The following is an 18128-nucleotide window of genomic DNA, read 5'->3' as shown; positions in this document are numbered from 1 at the left end:
GATGTCTTATTTTCATCTGCCCATATGTATTACACAGCTTGGGCAGGTTTATAATGGTATTGGAGAACCTACAGACTGTGTTTATAGAAGTGCCTAAGGGATTTAGAGTCTGCCTCTCTCTGAGAGTCCCACTGACTAGTTATGAAGGAAAATTATAGGGAATGGTGCCAGTACAGCACTCTGCTTCCACACACAAACATTAATCCAGAGAATACTCTTGCAGATAAATACTGTAGCTGAGCCAGATCCCAAGCTCATCTAAGTGAAGGGGAAAATTCCCTCTGAAGTCAATGGAAATTGGATCATGATAACACATCTAGAGAAGATTTAATATAGAATTGCATGACAGTAATTGATGCTCCACTGGGACAGCGTTATCAAATTCCACCTAATTTGGAGCCAGTCGGCCAATGCCAACTGCACTATAATGTTTAACCAGGTGTTAAATAAATGTGAACTTCTTAGATTTTCTGTCAGGAGGAAGCAAATAAAGATTACAAGAATCTAGAATAATTTTTCTTCCCAATATATGTTTGTCTGTTATAGACTGGGTTTTACTTTGTGCATTTATTTTTAAATGGACTCTTTTCTTTAACAGGGCAGAGGCGATAAACCATCAGTCCCAGTAAGGGGACTGTGCAGTGTCCCTGTGTGCCAGGTACTGGCAGGATTAGCTCTTTTCTCTTTGCCCTCAGCTATCCCCACTAACTCTCAGTTTTGCGTTGAGCAGCAGACGAAGACGAGGATAAAGACGACGACTTCCGCGCGCCGCTGTACAAGAACGTGGAGATCAAAGGAATCCAAGTACGGATGAAGTGGTGTGCCACCTGCCACTTCTACCGCCCGCCCCGCTGCTCCCACTGCAGCGTCTGTGACAACTGCGTGGAGGTAACCCTGCTGTGGCTCAGGGCACTCCAGGCTCTGCCTGGAGCTGGGCTTGCACCTGCTCTTGGGTTGCCCCAGTTCTTGGAAGTTCACAGCTGCGGCCTCGGTGGACTCCCACTGAGCAGTACCGTTTGAAGCACAGCCCTCAGTTGTGTGTGCTGCAAATGCAGCGGTGCTTCTTGTCAGCCCTGTCGCCAGTGATAATTAAAATAAAAATTTTTAATGCTGGCTACATCTCCCTTGAAGTAGCTAAGGGATTGTGAATGTGAAAAACAGGTGAATGGGAGAGTTGATGGAGAGTTCAAGAGAGCAAGAAATTCAGGTGAACCATTTTAACTTCTCATGAGCTTAAGGCTCATCATTTAATTTGGAGCAAACTGGTGCCTACATTAGTGGACAAGCAGAGAAGCCGCAATGGTGTGTGAGTTCAGGAGACCCAAAGTCAGAGTTCCCAAATGGTTCTCTAGTCAATTGAAGGAGCCCATGTTTGTTACAACACCCCAGCTCAGAGCATGAACTCATTCATGTTTCTAATGTTGATTGCTCTGAATTAGGGGACTTTCTTGATTCCTGTTACCCTTAGGGTCTTGGTGAGTCTCACAGGATTTTTAAAAAATAACCCCTAAACAGTAAGATGCTTTTGGGCTATAAGTATCTCCCAGACATGTAGGTACAGAGCACTATATTCACAGCAGTATATTGCCAGGGGACTTTTTATTGCTGAGCTAAAAATTCTACTTCTAAAGGATCATTTCTGCTGGAAGGTCTATTTTTTTAAATAGAAAGATGAAATCTTTAATATGTCTAAAATATATTCAGCTGTGTCATTAAAATGAAAGGAATTACTAGTCAGAAGGAGAAAAAATACCAGAGTCAGTTGGAATGCTGTATACATTACCTTTATCCTAATCCTCTTTGCCATAAGCAAGGGAATAGTCCCAAAGAAAGTAGCATAGCTACAAGGGAGAGAAAGGCTGCCTGGATTTATCTTGTGTCAGTCATATATCTAAGTTATAATTATCTGGAAGCAGTGCTGTGCCTAGTAACCATCGATAAATAGGACAAGGCTGTCCTGTTTTGGAAGGCTTTAGAAGGATGTGGGACTTTAGAAGCCTGAGAGTGAGGAGCTGCCAAGGTCCCTGGGTAGAGGGGAATAGGCACAGCTTTGTAAGTTGTGACACACAGTTTGTTTAGACTGCTGTGAATTGTTGAATAGAGCTGCATTTTTGTAGAAAACCTGAATCATACATTGCTAGTTTTAAAACATAAATTTTTTCATTAATTCAAGATCCTGAGGATTGTTTAGATGATGGTAAATTCTCAGTTGTCTCATGGAGTTTCTTTCTTCCACCTTTCTCAGTGGCTCAGCATAAAAATTCATTTTCAGGAAGTGAAGTTTTCTCAGAAAAATATTGCTCAAAACTCACTGGTTTAAACACTTGAAGTTTCATGCTGATGTAAGGCCTCCATGGGAGTCAGCTCTACACCAGAAATGAAAATGGGAGTGAATCCAAAAGGAACCTGCATAAAATAGCAGAAGGCAAGGTGACTGTGGCTAGTTCTCCACGAGTTCTGTTGATAGTCAGGTCAGTTGAAAGTTCCCTACTATTCTGGTGCACAGGTAAGGAAGGAGCTCTGCTTGTAATTGAATTATTACTGCTGTGGAAGAATGTAGACAGAAAGTATTAATGACTTCTGAATCAATAAATCATGGCCTTAAACATGTTTTATTGATTCTTGTGATGCTTATTTCCCATTCACCTGTCATATTCTAGAAGAGCTTTGAGACATGAGTGACTCTGCTGGCTTTCCGTGTAGGATCCACTCAGGATTGTATTTCACTTTCAGTCTAGAATGTACAGTAAAAATGATTTTCCCAAATACAAAACTTTTGAACCAATTTGATAAAAATGAATGAACAGCAAAAGCAGACACTTGCAGAAATAAAACCAATTAGTGTGCTGTTACCAGAGGGACCCAAAAATGAATCTGTGACAGAATTAGTCAAATTTTTGTCTTAATTGAAATGTTTGCAGTGAATACTTACATAGTTCCATAATCCGTTGGTATTTTGGGACAGACTTGCATAACAGACAGATGTTATGTCAGCATTTCAGATATAGCCTGAAATTATCTTAATATTTAAGTTGCCCCTGTCATTTTCTAATGTGCTTTGAGAAAGCTCTAATCCATTTTTTTGTGCTTTGTAAATTTTTGGTAAATGCATTGTACAAAACTTAGAAATACAAAATTCCCTGTGTCATGATTGAGCAGTGCTTAAAAATAGCATTGCCACAAAGTGAAGAATGAATAGTTCATTTGTTGGTGCAATGAATGTGTAATATCTGCTCTGAAGAACTCGGAGATAAGAAGGGTTTATTTCTTGCGCCTGATCTTGTCTTCATGTCAAGAGTAATCTCATTGGAGACAGTGGATTTACTTGCTTACAAAACTCTGTAAAGGCACTTGGAAGGTGTCTGTGGCTTGCCCTCATTATTAAATCTCCTGTTAAAAGAGATCTGACTTTGTGAGGGACTTTGGACTTGTGAATGAGACAAATAGATAGGTTAGGATTCATAACTTAATGAACCTGTGCAGATCTTTGCCTGTGTCTGATCCAGCTGTTGCTTTTCTTTGTGACCTGCATGGTAAAAAGATACTTTTGTGATGTTCATTGTTCAAAGTGGACTCATTCAGCGATGTATAAATACTGAAATGTGGGATAGAGAATTCTGCAGCACTACTGCATCTTCAAACCATTCTAGGTTACAATAACTTCATTGTAATTGACTCACACTAAGGATGAGAAAAAAGTAGGGCTTCTGCTGCTAGCCAATAAATAGAATGTCCTTTATTTTTAACAGATCCTCTCTTCAAACCCTATAAACACTCAAGTGCCTCTCCATTCATGGATAGAGGAACAACTTGGTCCTAAAAAGTCTTATAAAGACAGTCAAGCATTTTGTAAAGCTGCAGAACTAGTCTGATGTAATTTTACATGACAGTGGTTCAGATTCATCTCTAAGGCAATGTATTTTCTTTCACTGTTTGGATATTCTTTCCCATCTCTCTCTTTCTTTACAAGGATTTTGACCATCACTGCCCATGGGTCAACAATTGCATAGGACGGAGGAACTACCGCTATTTTTTTCTCTTCTTGCTGTCCTTAAGTACGCACATGGTTGGAGTGTTCACCTTTGGGCTCATCTTCGTGCTAAACCACATGGAAAAGCTGGGAGCAGCTCATACTACCATTACGTATCCTTCCTTTTGGTCTTTCCAGACTCAAGGTGACTGAGGAAAACGTGCAAGAATGAATCTGAATGTTCATCCTCTGGGAGCTAGCGGAGCCTCTCCTGATCCCCCACTGCTCTCCTCCTGTAAATGCTCCGTGCAGGTTTTCCTCTGTTCCAGTTGTACCTGTGTGAATGTGGATGGCTCCAGAAGCTGTAGATGACCCTTCGTCTTTCTCAGTCCTTGTCATGACAACCCAGCCAAAGGATGAGCTGCCTCCCTGAGTTGGAGCTCTCAACTGCTTTTTGCTGTGTTTAAAAACTCTCTTGCTGTATATTGGAGCAGAGTGTGCTCTGGAAGTAGCCTCCTGCATGCTGATGTAACACATGAACCTCTGGCTCTGAGAGGTGATACTGCTCTTGATAGATCAGTGCAGAACATTCTTTACAAGGTAGAAGGGTAGACCCACAATCCCATTACTTTTTAACCATTTGAAGGGTGAGGACCCAGACTTGGAGCAGATGGACTTAACTTGCGGATGAAATTTAGTTAGACCTTGCTAAAGATGAGGGACACTCTACTCTGCACTCATGAGACTCCACCTGGAGTGCTGCACTGACATCAGAAGGATGTGGAGCTGCTGAAACAAGTCCAGAGGAGATCACAGAGATGCTCAGACCTCGAGTCCCTCTGCTCCTGAGACAGGCTGGGAGAGTTGGTGGTGTTCAACCTGGAGAAGAGAAGGCTCTAGGGAGACTTTAGAGCCCTTTCCAGTGCTTAAAGGGACTACAGGGGAGCTGGAGAGGGACTTTGGACAAGGGTCTGGAGTGAAAATAATGGGGGGAACAGCTTCAAACTGAAAGAGGGCAGGTTTAGATGAGATGCTAGCATGAAATTCCTCACTATGAGGCCCTGGCACAGGGTGCCCAGAGAAGCTGTGGCTGCCCCATCCCTGGAAGTGTCCAAGGCCAGGTTGGACAGGGCTTGGAGCAGCCTTGTCTAGTGAAAGGTGTCCTGTCCACAACAGGGGAGTTGGAACTAGGTGATCTTTAAGGTCCCTTCCAACCCAAACCATTCTATGGTACTTTGATGTTCCCTTTTTTTTTTCACCTTTTCCTCTCCCTGTCTTTCACAGGCTCTTTTTCCCTTCATTCATCCAAGTTTCTTTAACTCTTGAATACAGAATGGCTGTCATGTGTGTGGCTGGGTTATTCTTTATCCCAGTCATTGGTCTCACTGGCTTCCATATTGTTCTAGTGGCCCGAGGGCGCACAACAAATGAACAGGTAAGAAGCAATCTTTTCTCCATGTTTGTGGCTGAGGTGTTGAGGTGGGAAGGATAGTCAGCAAGTCAGCTTGGGTAAAGCAAAAGATGGTCCAAATCTTACCAGTAACGCTCTTATTGGAGCTTTTGTGAAGATCCAGGAAGATTGCCTATTTTTTTATTTTCAGATTTTAATTTTTTTAAATACGCTTGAGATTTTCAGTTTTTTAAATACTCTGCAGGCAAAGTTTTCCCTTTTTTAGCCACAGAGCATTACCCCAGGCTAATTTATTACTTAGAATCTACTCATGGCCTTGAAATAGGTTTTATATTGTGAGTACCATCAACCCCAGAAGTTCAAACTTTATGAGTCAGACTGAACAATCCATGAGATTGAGTGAATGAAAGAAGGGAAAAGATTAAATCATTTGCCCTCTCTCCTGGTATTTTGCAAACCCACACTGCCCATAATAGGTCAGAGTTAGATCTTTGTCTCCCTCTGTGTCTCTCTCTTGTTCTCATGCATTTGAACACACACATGCACACACAGAGTGCAGTTGGACCCAGCTTGCTTTGCTTCTCCAAACCAAGTGCCAACATGACACCTTGTGCCAAAAAGCCTGTAAAACTCCAGTTCCCCTGCAGTTACTCAAATGTCCGTGATCCACAGTCCCTGTGGTTGATGCAGACCTGCATTCATGTGCACATTAATGGTTTGGTGTGGGTGATAGAGGCAATGTGATGGGATCAATAGCTGGCCCCTGCCCCCCCAGGGACAATTTGCAGCTGTGGCACTGGTCTCAGCCCTCATCCCAAGGCTCATGAGCTCTGTGCATTCCTGTGCTTTACTCTTTCACAGCCCCAGCTCTGCAGTACCCCTCACATCTGAGCTTCTTTGCACATTTTCCCCCACGATACTTATTTTCCCTTGTGGTTTGGGTTTTTTTGAAATGGGTTTTTGCTGCCCTTGCACCCATGGGTGCTCTGCAGCTCCCACTGAGTTCTTTTGGCTGTCCTGGGGGCTGGTGGCTCCATGCTGTGGAACTGTCTGGCTCCTGGGCAGGCCATGATCATTGAGAACATCTGTCTGAGGCCAGGCCTTCGTAAACTGAGATGACATTGTCTCCATCCCACAAGAAACAATAAAAACTCTTATCCAGAAGAGTGTGGGAGGTTTACATAAGCAAGGAATCTGAAGTCATCCTGAACTGTTGCCTAACTGTTGCCTTTGAACAAGGCAAGCTTCCATAGCTGTCATCTTCAAATGCTTTTCTCTGTCCTGCTCAGAATCATCTGATCTTCATGTTAAAATTGATTTTGGCCAAGTATTAGGTTTGATAGTGCTAACAATAATAGCATGAAACACAGGGCATTTTGGTCTCATAGCCCAAAATATGGTTTGCCTTATGTTTGTCTTTGTGCAGTGGTATAAACTCTCCATGAAAATTTTAGGCTGAAGGAGAATTTTAACTTTAAAAAATGTAAAATTTAACTTCATGTCTTTGTGGCTGCACTAGAATTTAGAAAGGTTGAGAATTTTTCTGTGATCAAAATAACTGTTGGAAAATGTATCCTAGCTTGGTTTGGTTTCCTGAGCTACCAAACCACTTGAGATTCATTCATCTTCCCATGCCATTTTGAAAATTAAATATAATCTGGACTTAATTTCTTCTTAGTCATATTTAGTGGTTATCTGTAACTGGAGGATGGATGTTCCCAGCCCTGAGGTCCTTTTAGAGGAAGCGTATCTAAGTAATTAGAGCACCAGACCAGGAGAGATGGATATGAGATCTGCTCCTGGCTTTGCCACTGTTCTAAAACATTCTCTTTTCCCCTGCATTCTCAGTTGATTCTCTTTTCTCACACTGGTAGTTATCTATTGTCAGCTTTCCAGTTGCAATATGCTCATCTTATCTTGTCCTCTTTTCCCAGTACATTTTATAGGCCAGTGGTACAGGCATTTTTGGATTTTTGCTGTCAATTTTTGGTATTTATTCATTCTGGAGTTTGTAATTTCTGAGCACTCATAGTAGGCAGACTGTGATTGAAAAGTGCATAGTAGCTGGGTTTAGATGTTTCTGAGCTTTCTGAATGCCTCTGAAATTCTTTTGTGGAATCAAAATAACCCGTAACCCAACATCTGCTCATATCCTGGTATTTTTAGTTTCTGAATAGAATAAATAAATACCCTTCCTTCTTAGACTGCTTTCTACCAGTGGATTTCAAACTACTTTAGAAACCAAACTGATATAATTAGTACTGCAATCTGTGAGATGAAGACATTTTATTTTCATACTGTGTTTGAGAAAATGGGCACAGAGATATGAAATGCTTTGCCAGCATCTGGCACAAGTCAACATGAGCCTAGGATTGAATGTAGATGTGCCAAATGTCCCAGGCCTGTCTTTTCATCCAAAAGTTGCTCTTCCAAATCTCAGAACTTCCAGCCTCTCTCTCTCAGCCTCTCAAAGAGCTTTATGTTATATTAACAAGGCCAGCATGATATACTGCAGAATCATTTAATCGTTGTTATTTTATGTGCAAGTTATTAAAATATTTCTGGTACTCTGTAAACTTGTTGCTAGATCAGAACTATGAGCTGATTAAAATGCTTTACTTGCAAACAACAATCACAAGGCTTTTAATGGCAACCACTATTAATCTCCCAGGCTTTATTAGTGTTTATCCCCATATGGTGACTTTCAAGTGTCTGCCTGTAGAGTACAAACTCTTTATAATGCTTATGAAGCCTTGAATGGATCCCGCCAGTCTAATGAGGCTTGGCTTTTATTAAACCTGCTCATTTACAAGCAAACATTATAATCACCAGGGAGTTCCTGGCACCCTCCCACATAAGGCAGTGGTTTGTACTGATTGCTGCTCAGGATGGGATCTGAGAGAAATGTTGCTCTCATCCAGCATTTGGGAACATTGATTCGACATTGCTGTTGGTTTGGAGGGGACTTTCCAAGGTAGAGGAGGGGAAGTGACAGGATTGAAAGAGACTGAAACAGGATGTCTGGCTGGGAGTAGACACAAATGCAATGCAGGAGCAGCATAGAGAGGTGAACACATCGCTTTGAAACCCAGTCACCTTTTGCAGTGTCCTTTTGGGAAGGATCTTGAGTTGAGTGCCTCCTAGGCTGGAATTTGCTGACAGAGGTTGTGTGTTAGAACTGGAGAGAAAAAGTGCAGCATTCAAAGAAAAATGATCTGTTTGGGAAGGACAGAAGGGTCAGACTTGTTAATGGCTTTCTGAGGCTTGGATGATGACTTTTATATAACCAGAGGTTTGAGCACTGTCCTGAACGTTTTTCCAGGTGACAGGGAAATTCCGTGGTGGAGTGAATCCTTTTACCCGAGGATGCTGTGGAAATGTGGAACATGTGCTCTGCAGTCCCTTGGCTCCCAGGTAAGAGAAATGCTCTCAGCTGGGAATGAGGGAACAAGAGTAGTTGTTGGGACAGGGGAGGAAAATGTGCTTGGCTAAGCTCACAAGCTGAGGAACATTGATGGAATAAGAGGAAAGCAAAGCAAAACAGTCCTGAAGGCAGAGCTCTGTGTTTGCTGCTTCCCTGTTGCATGGCTGTAACCTGTAATTCACCACCCTTATCCCAGAAATGCTTTTTTGAAATGATCTTGTCAAATTACGTCAAGCTCATACCCTTGTCTTCATCAGCTTGTTTATCCAGTGGATTCCAGCAACAGGGTAAATATCCATATGTTATCATACTGCCCTCACAACTTCTTACACTGTACAACTCCAGCAAGCAATGTCCAGTCTGCTGGAGGAAAAGAAGGAAGCTAAAATCAGCCTTTCTCCTTAAGACTTAAATCTAATTTAAGGCTGCTGTGGTTTTCAATCTCACTGGCACTTTCATTATCATAAAACAGATTATCAATGAGGTCTACATCATGAAACTTGAGATTTTATTGATGGCTTTCTATTTTTGGGGAAATGGATTTATCGTTGCACATTTTGAAATCAGGATCATAATGCAGTAGATCAGATGGACTATAAATAATTCTAGGTGCTGATCTGTCCAGCCTGCAGACATGTTCATAATCTTACTACAGGACTTATTTGAGTCTTTTTGGGGTGTTGAACCATTCCAGACTCTGACACTCTTATCTGCCTTCTTTTCCCCTTTGTGATACAACAAATAAGTCCTAAAGGATTGTTATATGTGTTAAAGACAGTGGAATAGCTGCTTCTCAGACCTTTCAAAACGTGAAAATCAGGTCAAGGTGGATGAGAAGAGCCGGGTATTAAACACTGTGAGACATTTCTGTTAAGAGAGGGTTTGTGATTACCATCATCCTGGCTATTCCCAGAATTATAGCAAGCAGAACATTTGTGCTTTGTGAAGACCTGTTCAGATTGTCCTGTATATTGAAGATCCCTGAGCCATCACTACTAGAATGTCCTATTCACTACATAAAAGAGAAAGTTGGTGTGTATATTGATATTTAGGCATTTTACAGCCACTGGCCAATTGCACTTACAGAGTTCTATTTCACTGGAGAGGAATTAGATATCTGAAGTCAGCAATTTCCTCTTAGATTTTTTGCTTCCTATAGACTTGTCAGTCTCTTTTACCTCCTTTTATTTGAACACTAAACATGCTACAGAAACAAGGCACCATGTGGTAAGTTAGAACTGGCAGCACATCATCTTCTCCATGGTAACTCCCCATGTGCTGACTCTTGTTCTCCCAGTCACTGACACCCACCACAGGGCAGCTGTTTCATGTTTACTGGGATGATCTAGTCAGTCACTTCTGTTGGTGGCAGGCCCCTCTTGCTGTCTTCATGCTCTTGTCCATTAGTGCTTCAAAAATTGCTGATTTTTTAATGCATCCTATCCTTTCACTCACTTTTTTTTTTTTTATTGCTGCTTAATTATTACATACACTGAAATAAATTGAGGTTCTTACCTAGATTCTGACACATTCTTAAATCATAACCTGGAATTGGGAAGATTTTTAAGCCTTGTTCTTAGGTTACTGTTTATTTTAATGATGACTGTTGCACAATTAATCAGGTATGTGGTTGAGCCCAAGAAAAAACAAGCTGTGAGTGTGAAACCTCCTTTCCTGAGACCTGATCTGTCTGAGCGACAGATCACAGTGAAGATCAGTGACAATGGCATCCAAGCCAACCTCAACCGGAGCAAGGTGAGGAGATCTCCAAGCTCTGCCTTTGAAGGGCATGGATTGAGCATTATCCAGCCTGGAAATGAGACTGTCATTGACAAATCTCTTTGAGATGATGCAGAAACTAGAGTTTGAGTCCTTGTCATATCCTTCATCCTCTGAAAGTAACACAGGTTCAGTAACAGCAGCTCTTGATCCAGTAACAGGCAGCTCTAGAATGGAATCCCTCTGGGCTTCTGTTGGAGGAGTTGACTGTTCTTTGCAGTAGTTACTTTCTGTCACAAGAGCTGTCACCTCTTGATGTTCAAATCAATTTTAATGAACCCTTGTACCACCAGACCAGGTCAGCTGTTCTACTTCAAAGAATGTTCAGAGCTTCCCAGCTGCAGGAAGGCTTGTGGTCCAGGGCAAGGAATATTGACTGAGAAGCTCAGTCCTCTCCTCTCCTCTCCTCTCCTCTCCTCTCCTCTCCTCTCCTCTCCTCTCCTCTCCTCTCCTCTCCTCTCCTCTCCTCTCCTCTCCTCTCCTCTCCTCTCCTCTCCTCTCCTCTCCTCTCCTCAGGATTTGTTTAGTCCCATAAAAAGTGGTGGATTCAAAGGAAACAAACTTGCAAGGGTTTTGTGGATAGTTGCTTTCTATACTCTATTTGGATAGTTACTTGCTGAGAGCTACCTGGAAAGTTCCTGAAAATGCTAGAAAGCACTATTGTCTTCTACCACATATTAATTAACATGATGATTATAGTACCTAGCATGCCAAGTAGACCAGGATAGTGCATTTTAAATTCTACTGGCTGGTTATGATGATGCTAATTTTACATGTGACAGTCCTTGCCTGCAGTGGATGCTACATCCTGTTTGTCATTTTATGTAGTTCTGAATCTCTGGTACATCCAGAACTCTGCCACATGCTGTTATTTAACCAAGGTGCATGTAATGATTGATTTTTTTAAAAAAAATCATTTTCAGTCTAAAATCAGCCTGGAAGGTCTGGAGGATAAGAGTATGGATGTGCAGCCACCTCTCCCACCCAAAGGAGATCCAAGCAAGTACTCTGAGCTAAAAGGACAGCTAGGCACCAGTGAAGGTATAGTTGCATAATCAGTGATTTATTTTTATTAATAAGAAGCTATTTTATTTATATTTATTTTATTTTATAAGGTTTCTTATATTCTTTCAAAACATGGGATCTGTGTGAAGGATTTTTTTTCGATTTATAGGATTTCCAGACTAGGGGAATTAACAACAGGAAAGGGAGAGAAAAGCCAGCTTGAAGTGGTTCATTCAAGCCTAGGTTGAATATTTCATGTCAGTTTTGCAGAGTTTATAAACTCCTTTAGACCCCTTCTTAAATCAGTTTTTAAATGAAAAATATCTAAGGAGTCTAAGGAATCAGAAATATTAGCATGAAATTCTTAGGCATTGCAAACTGAATTATTTCATTTGTCAGAATGTGAATTTTATGCTTTGATAGTAGTGGGGGGGGTTGTTTACTTTTCAGACAGAACTAGTAGCTGAATTCAATCCAAATATTTAGTATTTCAAATTAGGCAAGATTTCTACTCACCAAAACCCCACTCAATATGTTGTGCCTTGTTTCTTCTTCTCTGTAGATGACTGATCTGGCAGCAGTATGCTGTTACTGCCATCGGGACCCCATTGATTTTGGTGGAATGCTACACAAAAGTACTGCATGTTTTATTCTCTCCAGAACAGATCCATTTGCAGAGGACGATGGATGGCAAGGAATTATGGCTGACAGCTTTCTGTCCACACACTTTTTAATAGAAAGTTTTTGGGTTTTTTTTTTTTTTTGCAGAAGGTGGCCTCTCACCCAAACTTGTCAGCCCTCCTACTCCTGCCATGTACAAATACCGACCAGCTTTCAGCAACAACCCCAAAGTCCACTACCACGCCACGGCCGAGCAGGTGAGCGAGCCCGGGCGTTTCTGCTCCTGGCTCCTGGAGCTGAGGATGAGCTCACTGCAGGGCTCTAGTGAATGTCAGAGTGTAAAAGTAAATAACAGCACTTGGCACTGTTGTGTGATGGTGTAGTATTTTCACTGTGCTCCTTATGGAAACACGTCTGATTTCACAGCTTCTCCCTGCTGTCATGTCTGTCCTGCTGCCAGGCGTGCGCTGCCACTGCTCTGGTGTCTCAGTCTGATCCTGTGATGCTGAGAAGTGTCACCTCCCATTGGCTTCTCCTGGCAGAGGTGCCACCTCACATTCCCTTCAGAGGAAACTGGGCATGCTGAGTGCTTCTCTGGATCAGACCCTTTAGCCAACACTCCGTGCACTCACTGATTCCTTAAGATGTCAGCTTGCAAAATAGAAAGAACTTTTAAAGCATCCCAAGAGATATTTTAGTGAAAATTAACAGAAGACTCCTCATGTTTGACCTTTCTTAGCACCTACTCAGTGCATTTGCGTTGTATGGAAAAAAACACCTTCCTAACTCTTGGCATTATTTTCACCTATCAAGAAAACTGAGGTCCAAACAATTAGACAGATTTGCTGTGGAATTTTGACAGTTTTGTCTTTTGCTTAGAAGTTACGAAACTTTTTTCTCATGCATTTATTGCAAATATTCCTTGGCCCCCAGGACCTGAGAGCAGCATTTGGAAAGTCACTGGTCTAACTTGTGTATTTGCAATATGTATCCAAGTCTTCACACACCAGTGGAGACACTCTTTAAAAACACATACCACACACAGTGCAGTTTTCTCAAAATTAATTTAATTAGGTCCTTTAGTGTTACCCCTGGAATAACAAGAAGGGGGTGATAGAAAGGAGTATTATGAAAGAAGTAAGGAAAGGAAAATATGGTAGATTAAAACAAATTGACTGCAGAAACACTGCAGTAATATAGAATGTTCCTTAAATGGTGAGGAAAGTTTTTTGTGTATCCTTCTCATTTTGAAAAGAAAGATGGTGATAGTGGAATTCCAGATATGACCAAGTTTAAGTTTTAGTCTTATTGCAGTAATGGTAAATTTTATTCTTTGGATTTGTCAACTTACTGAAGAAATAAGTGGCTTATGGAAGGGAACACAAGAAAAACAGTGTATTCACTTTATCAAAAAAAGTTTAATATCCTATATTTTTCATTTTATTTCATGTAAAATGGCTTGACATGTAGTCCAAAATATTCTATTTACATCATTTAGCAATTTTGAGCTGTGGAAGCCACAGCATTCTGAGTCATAATGCCAAAAGTCAGGGAGCCAAGGAAGACAGGCTTGTTGTGTTCATTCAGTGCACAGCCAAAGATGCAATATAGATACAGGGCAGGTTGTGATTAGGTCAGGGGACTGGGCAGTGCTGTGAAATGATAACAGGGAACAGCACCTTCACTCCGAGGGTTGCTGTTTCATTATCAACCCTAAACAGTGCTGTTGCAGTTGCTGAGTAGTGTGCAGGCTCTGGGGACTTGTTCAGTTTTATAGTAGTCACAACTCTCTAGTAGTCACCTGGGAGTATCATAAAATGGGGCTCACGTGGTGAGCTGATGGAAGGGCATGGATTTGTCTGCCAAGCCTGAGTAGGAGGTACAGAGGGAAAGAGAATGTGCTGTGTGAGGAATGCCATGGTGTCTGTTCTGTATCTGTTCTTCAGCCTGTCAATGTAATTCTGCTTTTGAACAGTGAAAGCTGCTGGGAAAGAGGCATTGGGACACAAGGATAAGTAGCACAAATATATTTAAAAGCTACGTCATTGCTTTCATCCTCCGTTGCAGACTGTCACTTGGTCTTCTTTTTCCAGAGAAGGCCAAATTTAGCACTATGCTCTAGAAGAGAGTGAGCTGTTTTGCATATTTCTCTATCTTCTAGCTGAAAGGAAAAGGCATTTTTTTAAAAAATCCACAATAAACCAAGGGTTTGTCATTCAGTTTTTTCTTTCAATAGTTTTCCTTTAAAGAAACTAAAGAACAATCTGTGTCAACTGCATTTCTGATTAAATATGTGACTGATAATAATTTGTTTGCAGAGCCAGTGTAGCCAATTTATTGTGCATTATGACAAACTCTTCCTTAAAAATAAGAGCAAAAACTATTTACTTAGCACAGAATGGCTAAGTATTTCATTTTATATGAAATACTAAGTGTTCATTTTATATGAACAGAACTCTGAGCAACTTTCACAGAGTAAAACAAAGTGAAGTCCTATCTGTTTTCAGAGCACAAAAATTATGGCCTTTGTTTCCTTTTCTGGTGTGGCCACTTTCTCCTATGCAGGCAATAAGAAAAAGAAAATTGCTTCATTTTGTTTCTAAATGGTGGAAAGGAGCCTCTCTGCTTTAATTAAGGTTAGATGCCTAATTTTGAAGACCTATGGCCAGAAATTCAGAATTACTGATTATTCATAGTGCGAAATAGAGCGGATAAGAGTGTGCTGGTCCCCAGCGTGTTGAAATGAAGCTCACAGTATTTCTGTCTCAGCACACAAAACCACATCCCTCATCTCAAGAGCTATTTGTAGAAAACATGAAGTGCAGTGTTTTTTCCAAGGGCTGTATCATCAGATAACAATCTGATTTACCTTGACTCAGACTTGAGTCTCAGCTTGGGTGTCTCATTCAGTGTTTTTCAGTGTCCATGTATTATCTTACTTTTTACTGTCGATATTATTTAGCACTTACTATGAATAACTCCTCCTTGCTTCCAAGGTGCTAATCCATATGTTGAACAGGAGTCAGGAGATTTTCTTGTAATGAACCTGGGCTGACAATCCGAGGGAACACCTTCAGCTCTGTCCTTCCCATGCACTCACCAAGACAGCAAACCTGTACTTCTTTGTCACTGGTTTCTGTTTCTCATATTCACCTCTGTTTTAGATCACCTTGCAGGAGGGACACAGTCAAGGGGCTCTGCTAGAAGAGGATGGCAGGAGCCTCGATTACCAGTCTGAACCCAGCTTGGACATCCCCAGCTACCGGAAGAGCTCCCTCCACAAGACTTATCAGTCCTCCCCGCTCCAGATAGATTCCTTTGCCATCAATTCACGATCCCTGAGCCTGAAATCTGCTGGCAGGAGAGGGACAGACAAAGTGCCCCTTCATCCAATAAAGTCTGAAGGGGCAGCTTCCACCCCTTACAAAAGCATCTTTTCTCCCAATTCCCTGTCAAACAGAAATGGGAGTCTTTCTTATGACAGTTTGCTGAACCCCATGTCTCCCTCGGGGAGGAAGTGCATTGCCCATTCTGCAGTCAGCTCTGTCGGGTACCACTCCCCATATTTGTCAGCCAAAATGTGCCACTTCCGGGGCAGCGAGCTGCAGCGCCAGCCACCGCAGAGCTTCAGCCCGGTGCTGGGGAGCCCAGCCCCGCATCAGCGAGACCCCTCCCCAGTGCGCTACGATAACCTTTCCAAGACAATTATGGCATCCATCCAGGAAAGGAAAGAGATGGAAGAGAGGGAGAAGCTCCTCCACTCGCACCCTGACTCGGTGTTTGCAGACTCGGGCGTCTATGACACGCCCAGCTCCTACAGCCTTCAGCAAGTGAGCACGCTCTCGGAAGACCCCCGCAGTATGGCCATGAGATATGGATCCAGGGACAATCTGATGGCTGCCACCAGCTTTAGCACAAGGAACCCTATACTGCAGTCCTCAGTGTCTTCACTCTCAAGTGCAATGACAAGAGCACCAAGGACTTCCACAACCTCTCTGCAAGCTGATTTAGCCAATAATAATGTGCAGTCCCATCAAGCACTACAGGGCAGGGTGAGCAATGGCTCCTACAAATCCCCAGGCCACCAGGTCCCATCGTCCCCCACAGGGATGCCTAGGTCACCCTCTTATGGAGGCCCGAAGGCTGTGTCATTTGTAAACACTGTGGAAATTACAGAGGTGCAGTCAGTGGGAGCACAGAGGTATGTACTGCTTGAGGGGCTGAGAGCAGTGGGGATGTGCTTGTGAGCAAGGGCAGAGCACTGTGCTGGAGGCACAGCCCTGATGAGGTGTTTGCTGTGGGCCACGAGGGCTGGAGCTTTGTGGGTGCTCTTCAGTTCTGTCGCACCCCCACAGCAACCTCACCATGACAAAATGTTTGCACTTCTGCTGTACCTTGGACTGCAGGTGGTCAGTTTTGCTGGAAATGCATAGTGATACCGTGTCATAGCTGAACTGGGGAATTATTTCCCAGGTGCGAGGCAGATTATTCCTCCCCTTATGCACAAAAGGGTGGAGCTGTTTTAGTTCGCAGCTTGAAGCGAGGCTGACCCAGACATCACATGGATTCAGAGGCAGAGCTGGGATCCTGCTTGTGCAACATACCCTGCTCTGAGGGAAACAGGCTGAGACTGCTACTGGTGCTTGGTATAGAGAGCTCTGGATTTAGCAGTGTTGAGTGTCCATAGTATCCATTTCAGAGCTGCTGAAAAAAGCACAGAGCTTCATGACATGACCTTAAGGCCTTTCTGCTTCCTCCCTTTCTGTGAGAAAGCCTGGAGAGAGAGGATTTGCTGTGCCAAAAGCCTCAGTAACTGCCACCTGAGCAAGATCCTCAGCTGCATGTGCTTCTGCATGTGCTTCTCTTTTCCTTCTGGAAGCTGTGGAGCTTGCAAAGCGTGAAGAGATCATGATCCCACTGAGGATGCAGTATTTCAGCTTAGTTGGTACCTGGAGGGCTGCTCTTCAGAAATATCTAAGTTTTCTTTGTATCTGACACTTACTGCACTGTGCTGGCCTCTGGTTAAGGTCCCAGGTTTTTCTCTCCTGTTACCCAACAGTTTTGGAAAACCTACTGAAATGTGGGAGAACCATTACTGTAGATGCTGTGAAGTTAAGTGGCAGCAAGTTGTTTCAGAGATGAGCAACAAAGTTTTGTTTACCCGGATACTTCAATGGGAAATGTTTTTTTCTGAGAATTTATTTCTGATTTTGACACACACAGTTAAACCCTCCTGCATCCTACAAATTCCTATGCAATTAGTTTGGATCAGCAAAGCATTTAAGCAAGTAGTTAAATGAACAGATATTACTGGGGTGTGGTCCACTAACCTAATGGCCAAATTAATTCTCTCATTTCAGTGGCTTTTCATTGAGTGCACTGGCTTCAACCAGCTTGCTTCCAGGCTTGAATATTTTGCAATGCTGGGAACTCAGGGTGACAGGGGTAATTGTTTACTCTGAATGAAACCATTCTGCTATTACACTTTGTCACTAATATTGCATCTTTTGATATTTCTTTTGATGCAGGGATGACATCCAGTTGAAGACACCTCACAGTAAAATAAATGGACAGCCAAAAGGAATAGCCAGGTTGGGTTCAACATCAAGTTCCCAGGGGACGCCTGTCAGTCCTGCTAGACACTCAAACGTTAAGAAGGTATCTGGAGTTGGTGGAACAACCTATGAAATTTCAGTGTAAAATAAAATGAATTAAAAACAAAGAGCCATCCACTCAGCCAGCCATGAAGCTAGGAGCACTGTGAAGACTCAAATAACAACAAAGAAGGAGCAGCAGCAGTCGGCCACTCTCCTTTTCTTATTTTGGGTTTGTTCTGTTTTCATCTTTCTCTTTTGGCCAAAAACCAGCTGCAGCCTTATTCTTGAGGGAATAATAGTTGTACAGTCATCGACTCTTCC

General features: G+C 42.4%; 1 protein-coding gene across 2 annotated transcripts in view; it reads left to right on the top strand.

The window, feature by feature from the left end:
* The window catches only part of ZDHHC8 (zinc finger DHHC-type palmitoyltransferase 8), a 105689-nt gene extending 87779 nt beyond the window's left edge, over window positions 1-17910 (top strand). The window contains exons 3-11 of one of the 2 annotated variants that reach the window (XM_062504407.1): window positions 731-888; window positions 3971-4143; window positions 5303-5405; window positions 8704-8795; window positions 10428-10560; window positions 11508-11625; window positions 12358-12467; window positions 15375-16411; window positions 17739-17910. In XM_062504407.1, the coding sequence (XP_062360391.1) occupies window positions 731-888; window positions 3971-4143; window positions 5303-5405; window positions 8704-8795; window positions 10428-10560; window positions 11508-11625; window positions 12358-12467; window positions 15375-16411; window positions 17739-17910 (2096 nt within the window). Of the gene's footprint in view, window positions 1-730; window positions 889-3970; window positions 4144-5302; window positions 5406-8703; window positions 8796-10427; window positions 10561-11507; window positions 11626-12357; window positions 12484-15374; window positions 16412-17738 lie in introns of both variants that reach the window. The other variant, XM_062504408.1, reaches the window with a different exon arrangement.
* Window positions 17911-18128: the final 218 nt, after the last annotated feature.

The sequence above is a fragment of the Cinclus cinclus genome, chromosome 17, assembly GCF_963662255.1.
Source record: "Cinclus cinclus chromosome 17, bCinCin1.1, whole genome shotgun sequence".
NCBI lineage: Eukaryota > Metazoa > Chordata > Aves > Passeriformes > Cinclidae > Cinclus > Cinclus cinclus.
This window is presented reverse-complemented; position numbering and strand designations above follow the sequence as displayed.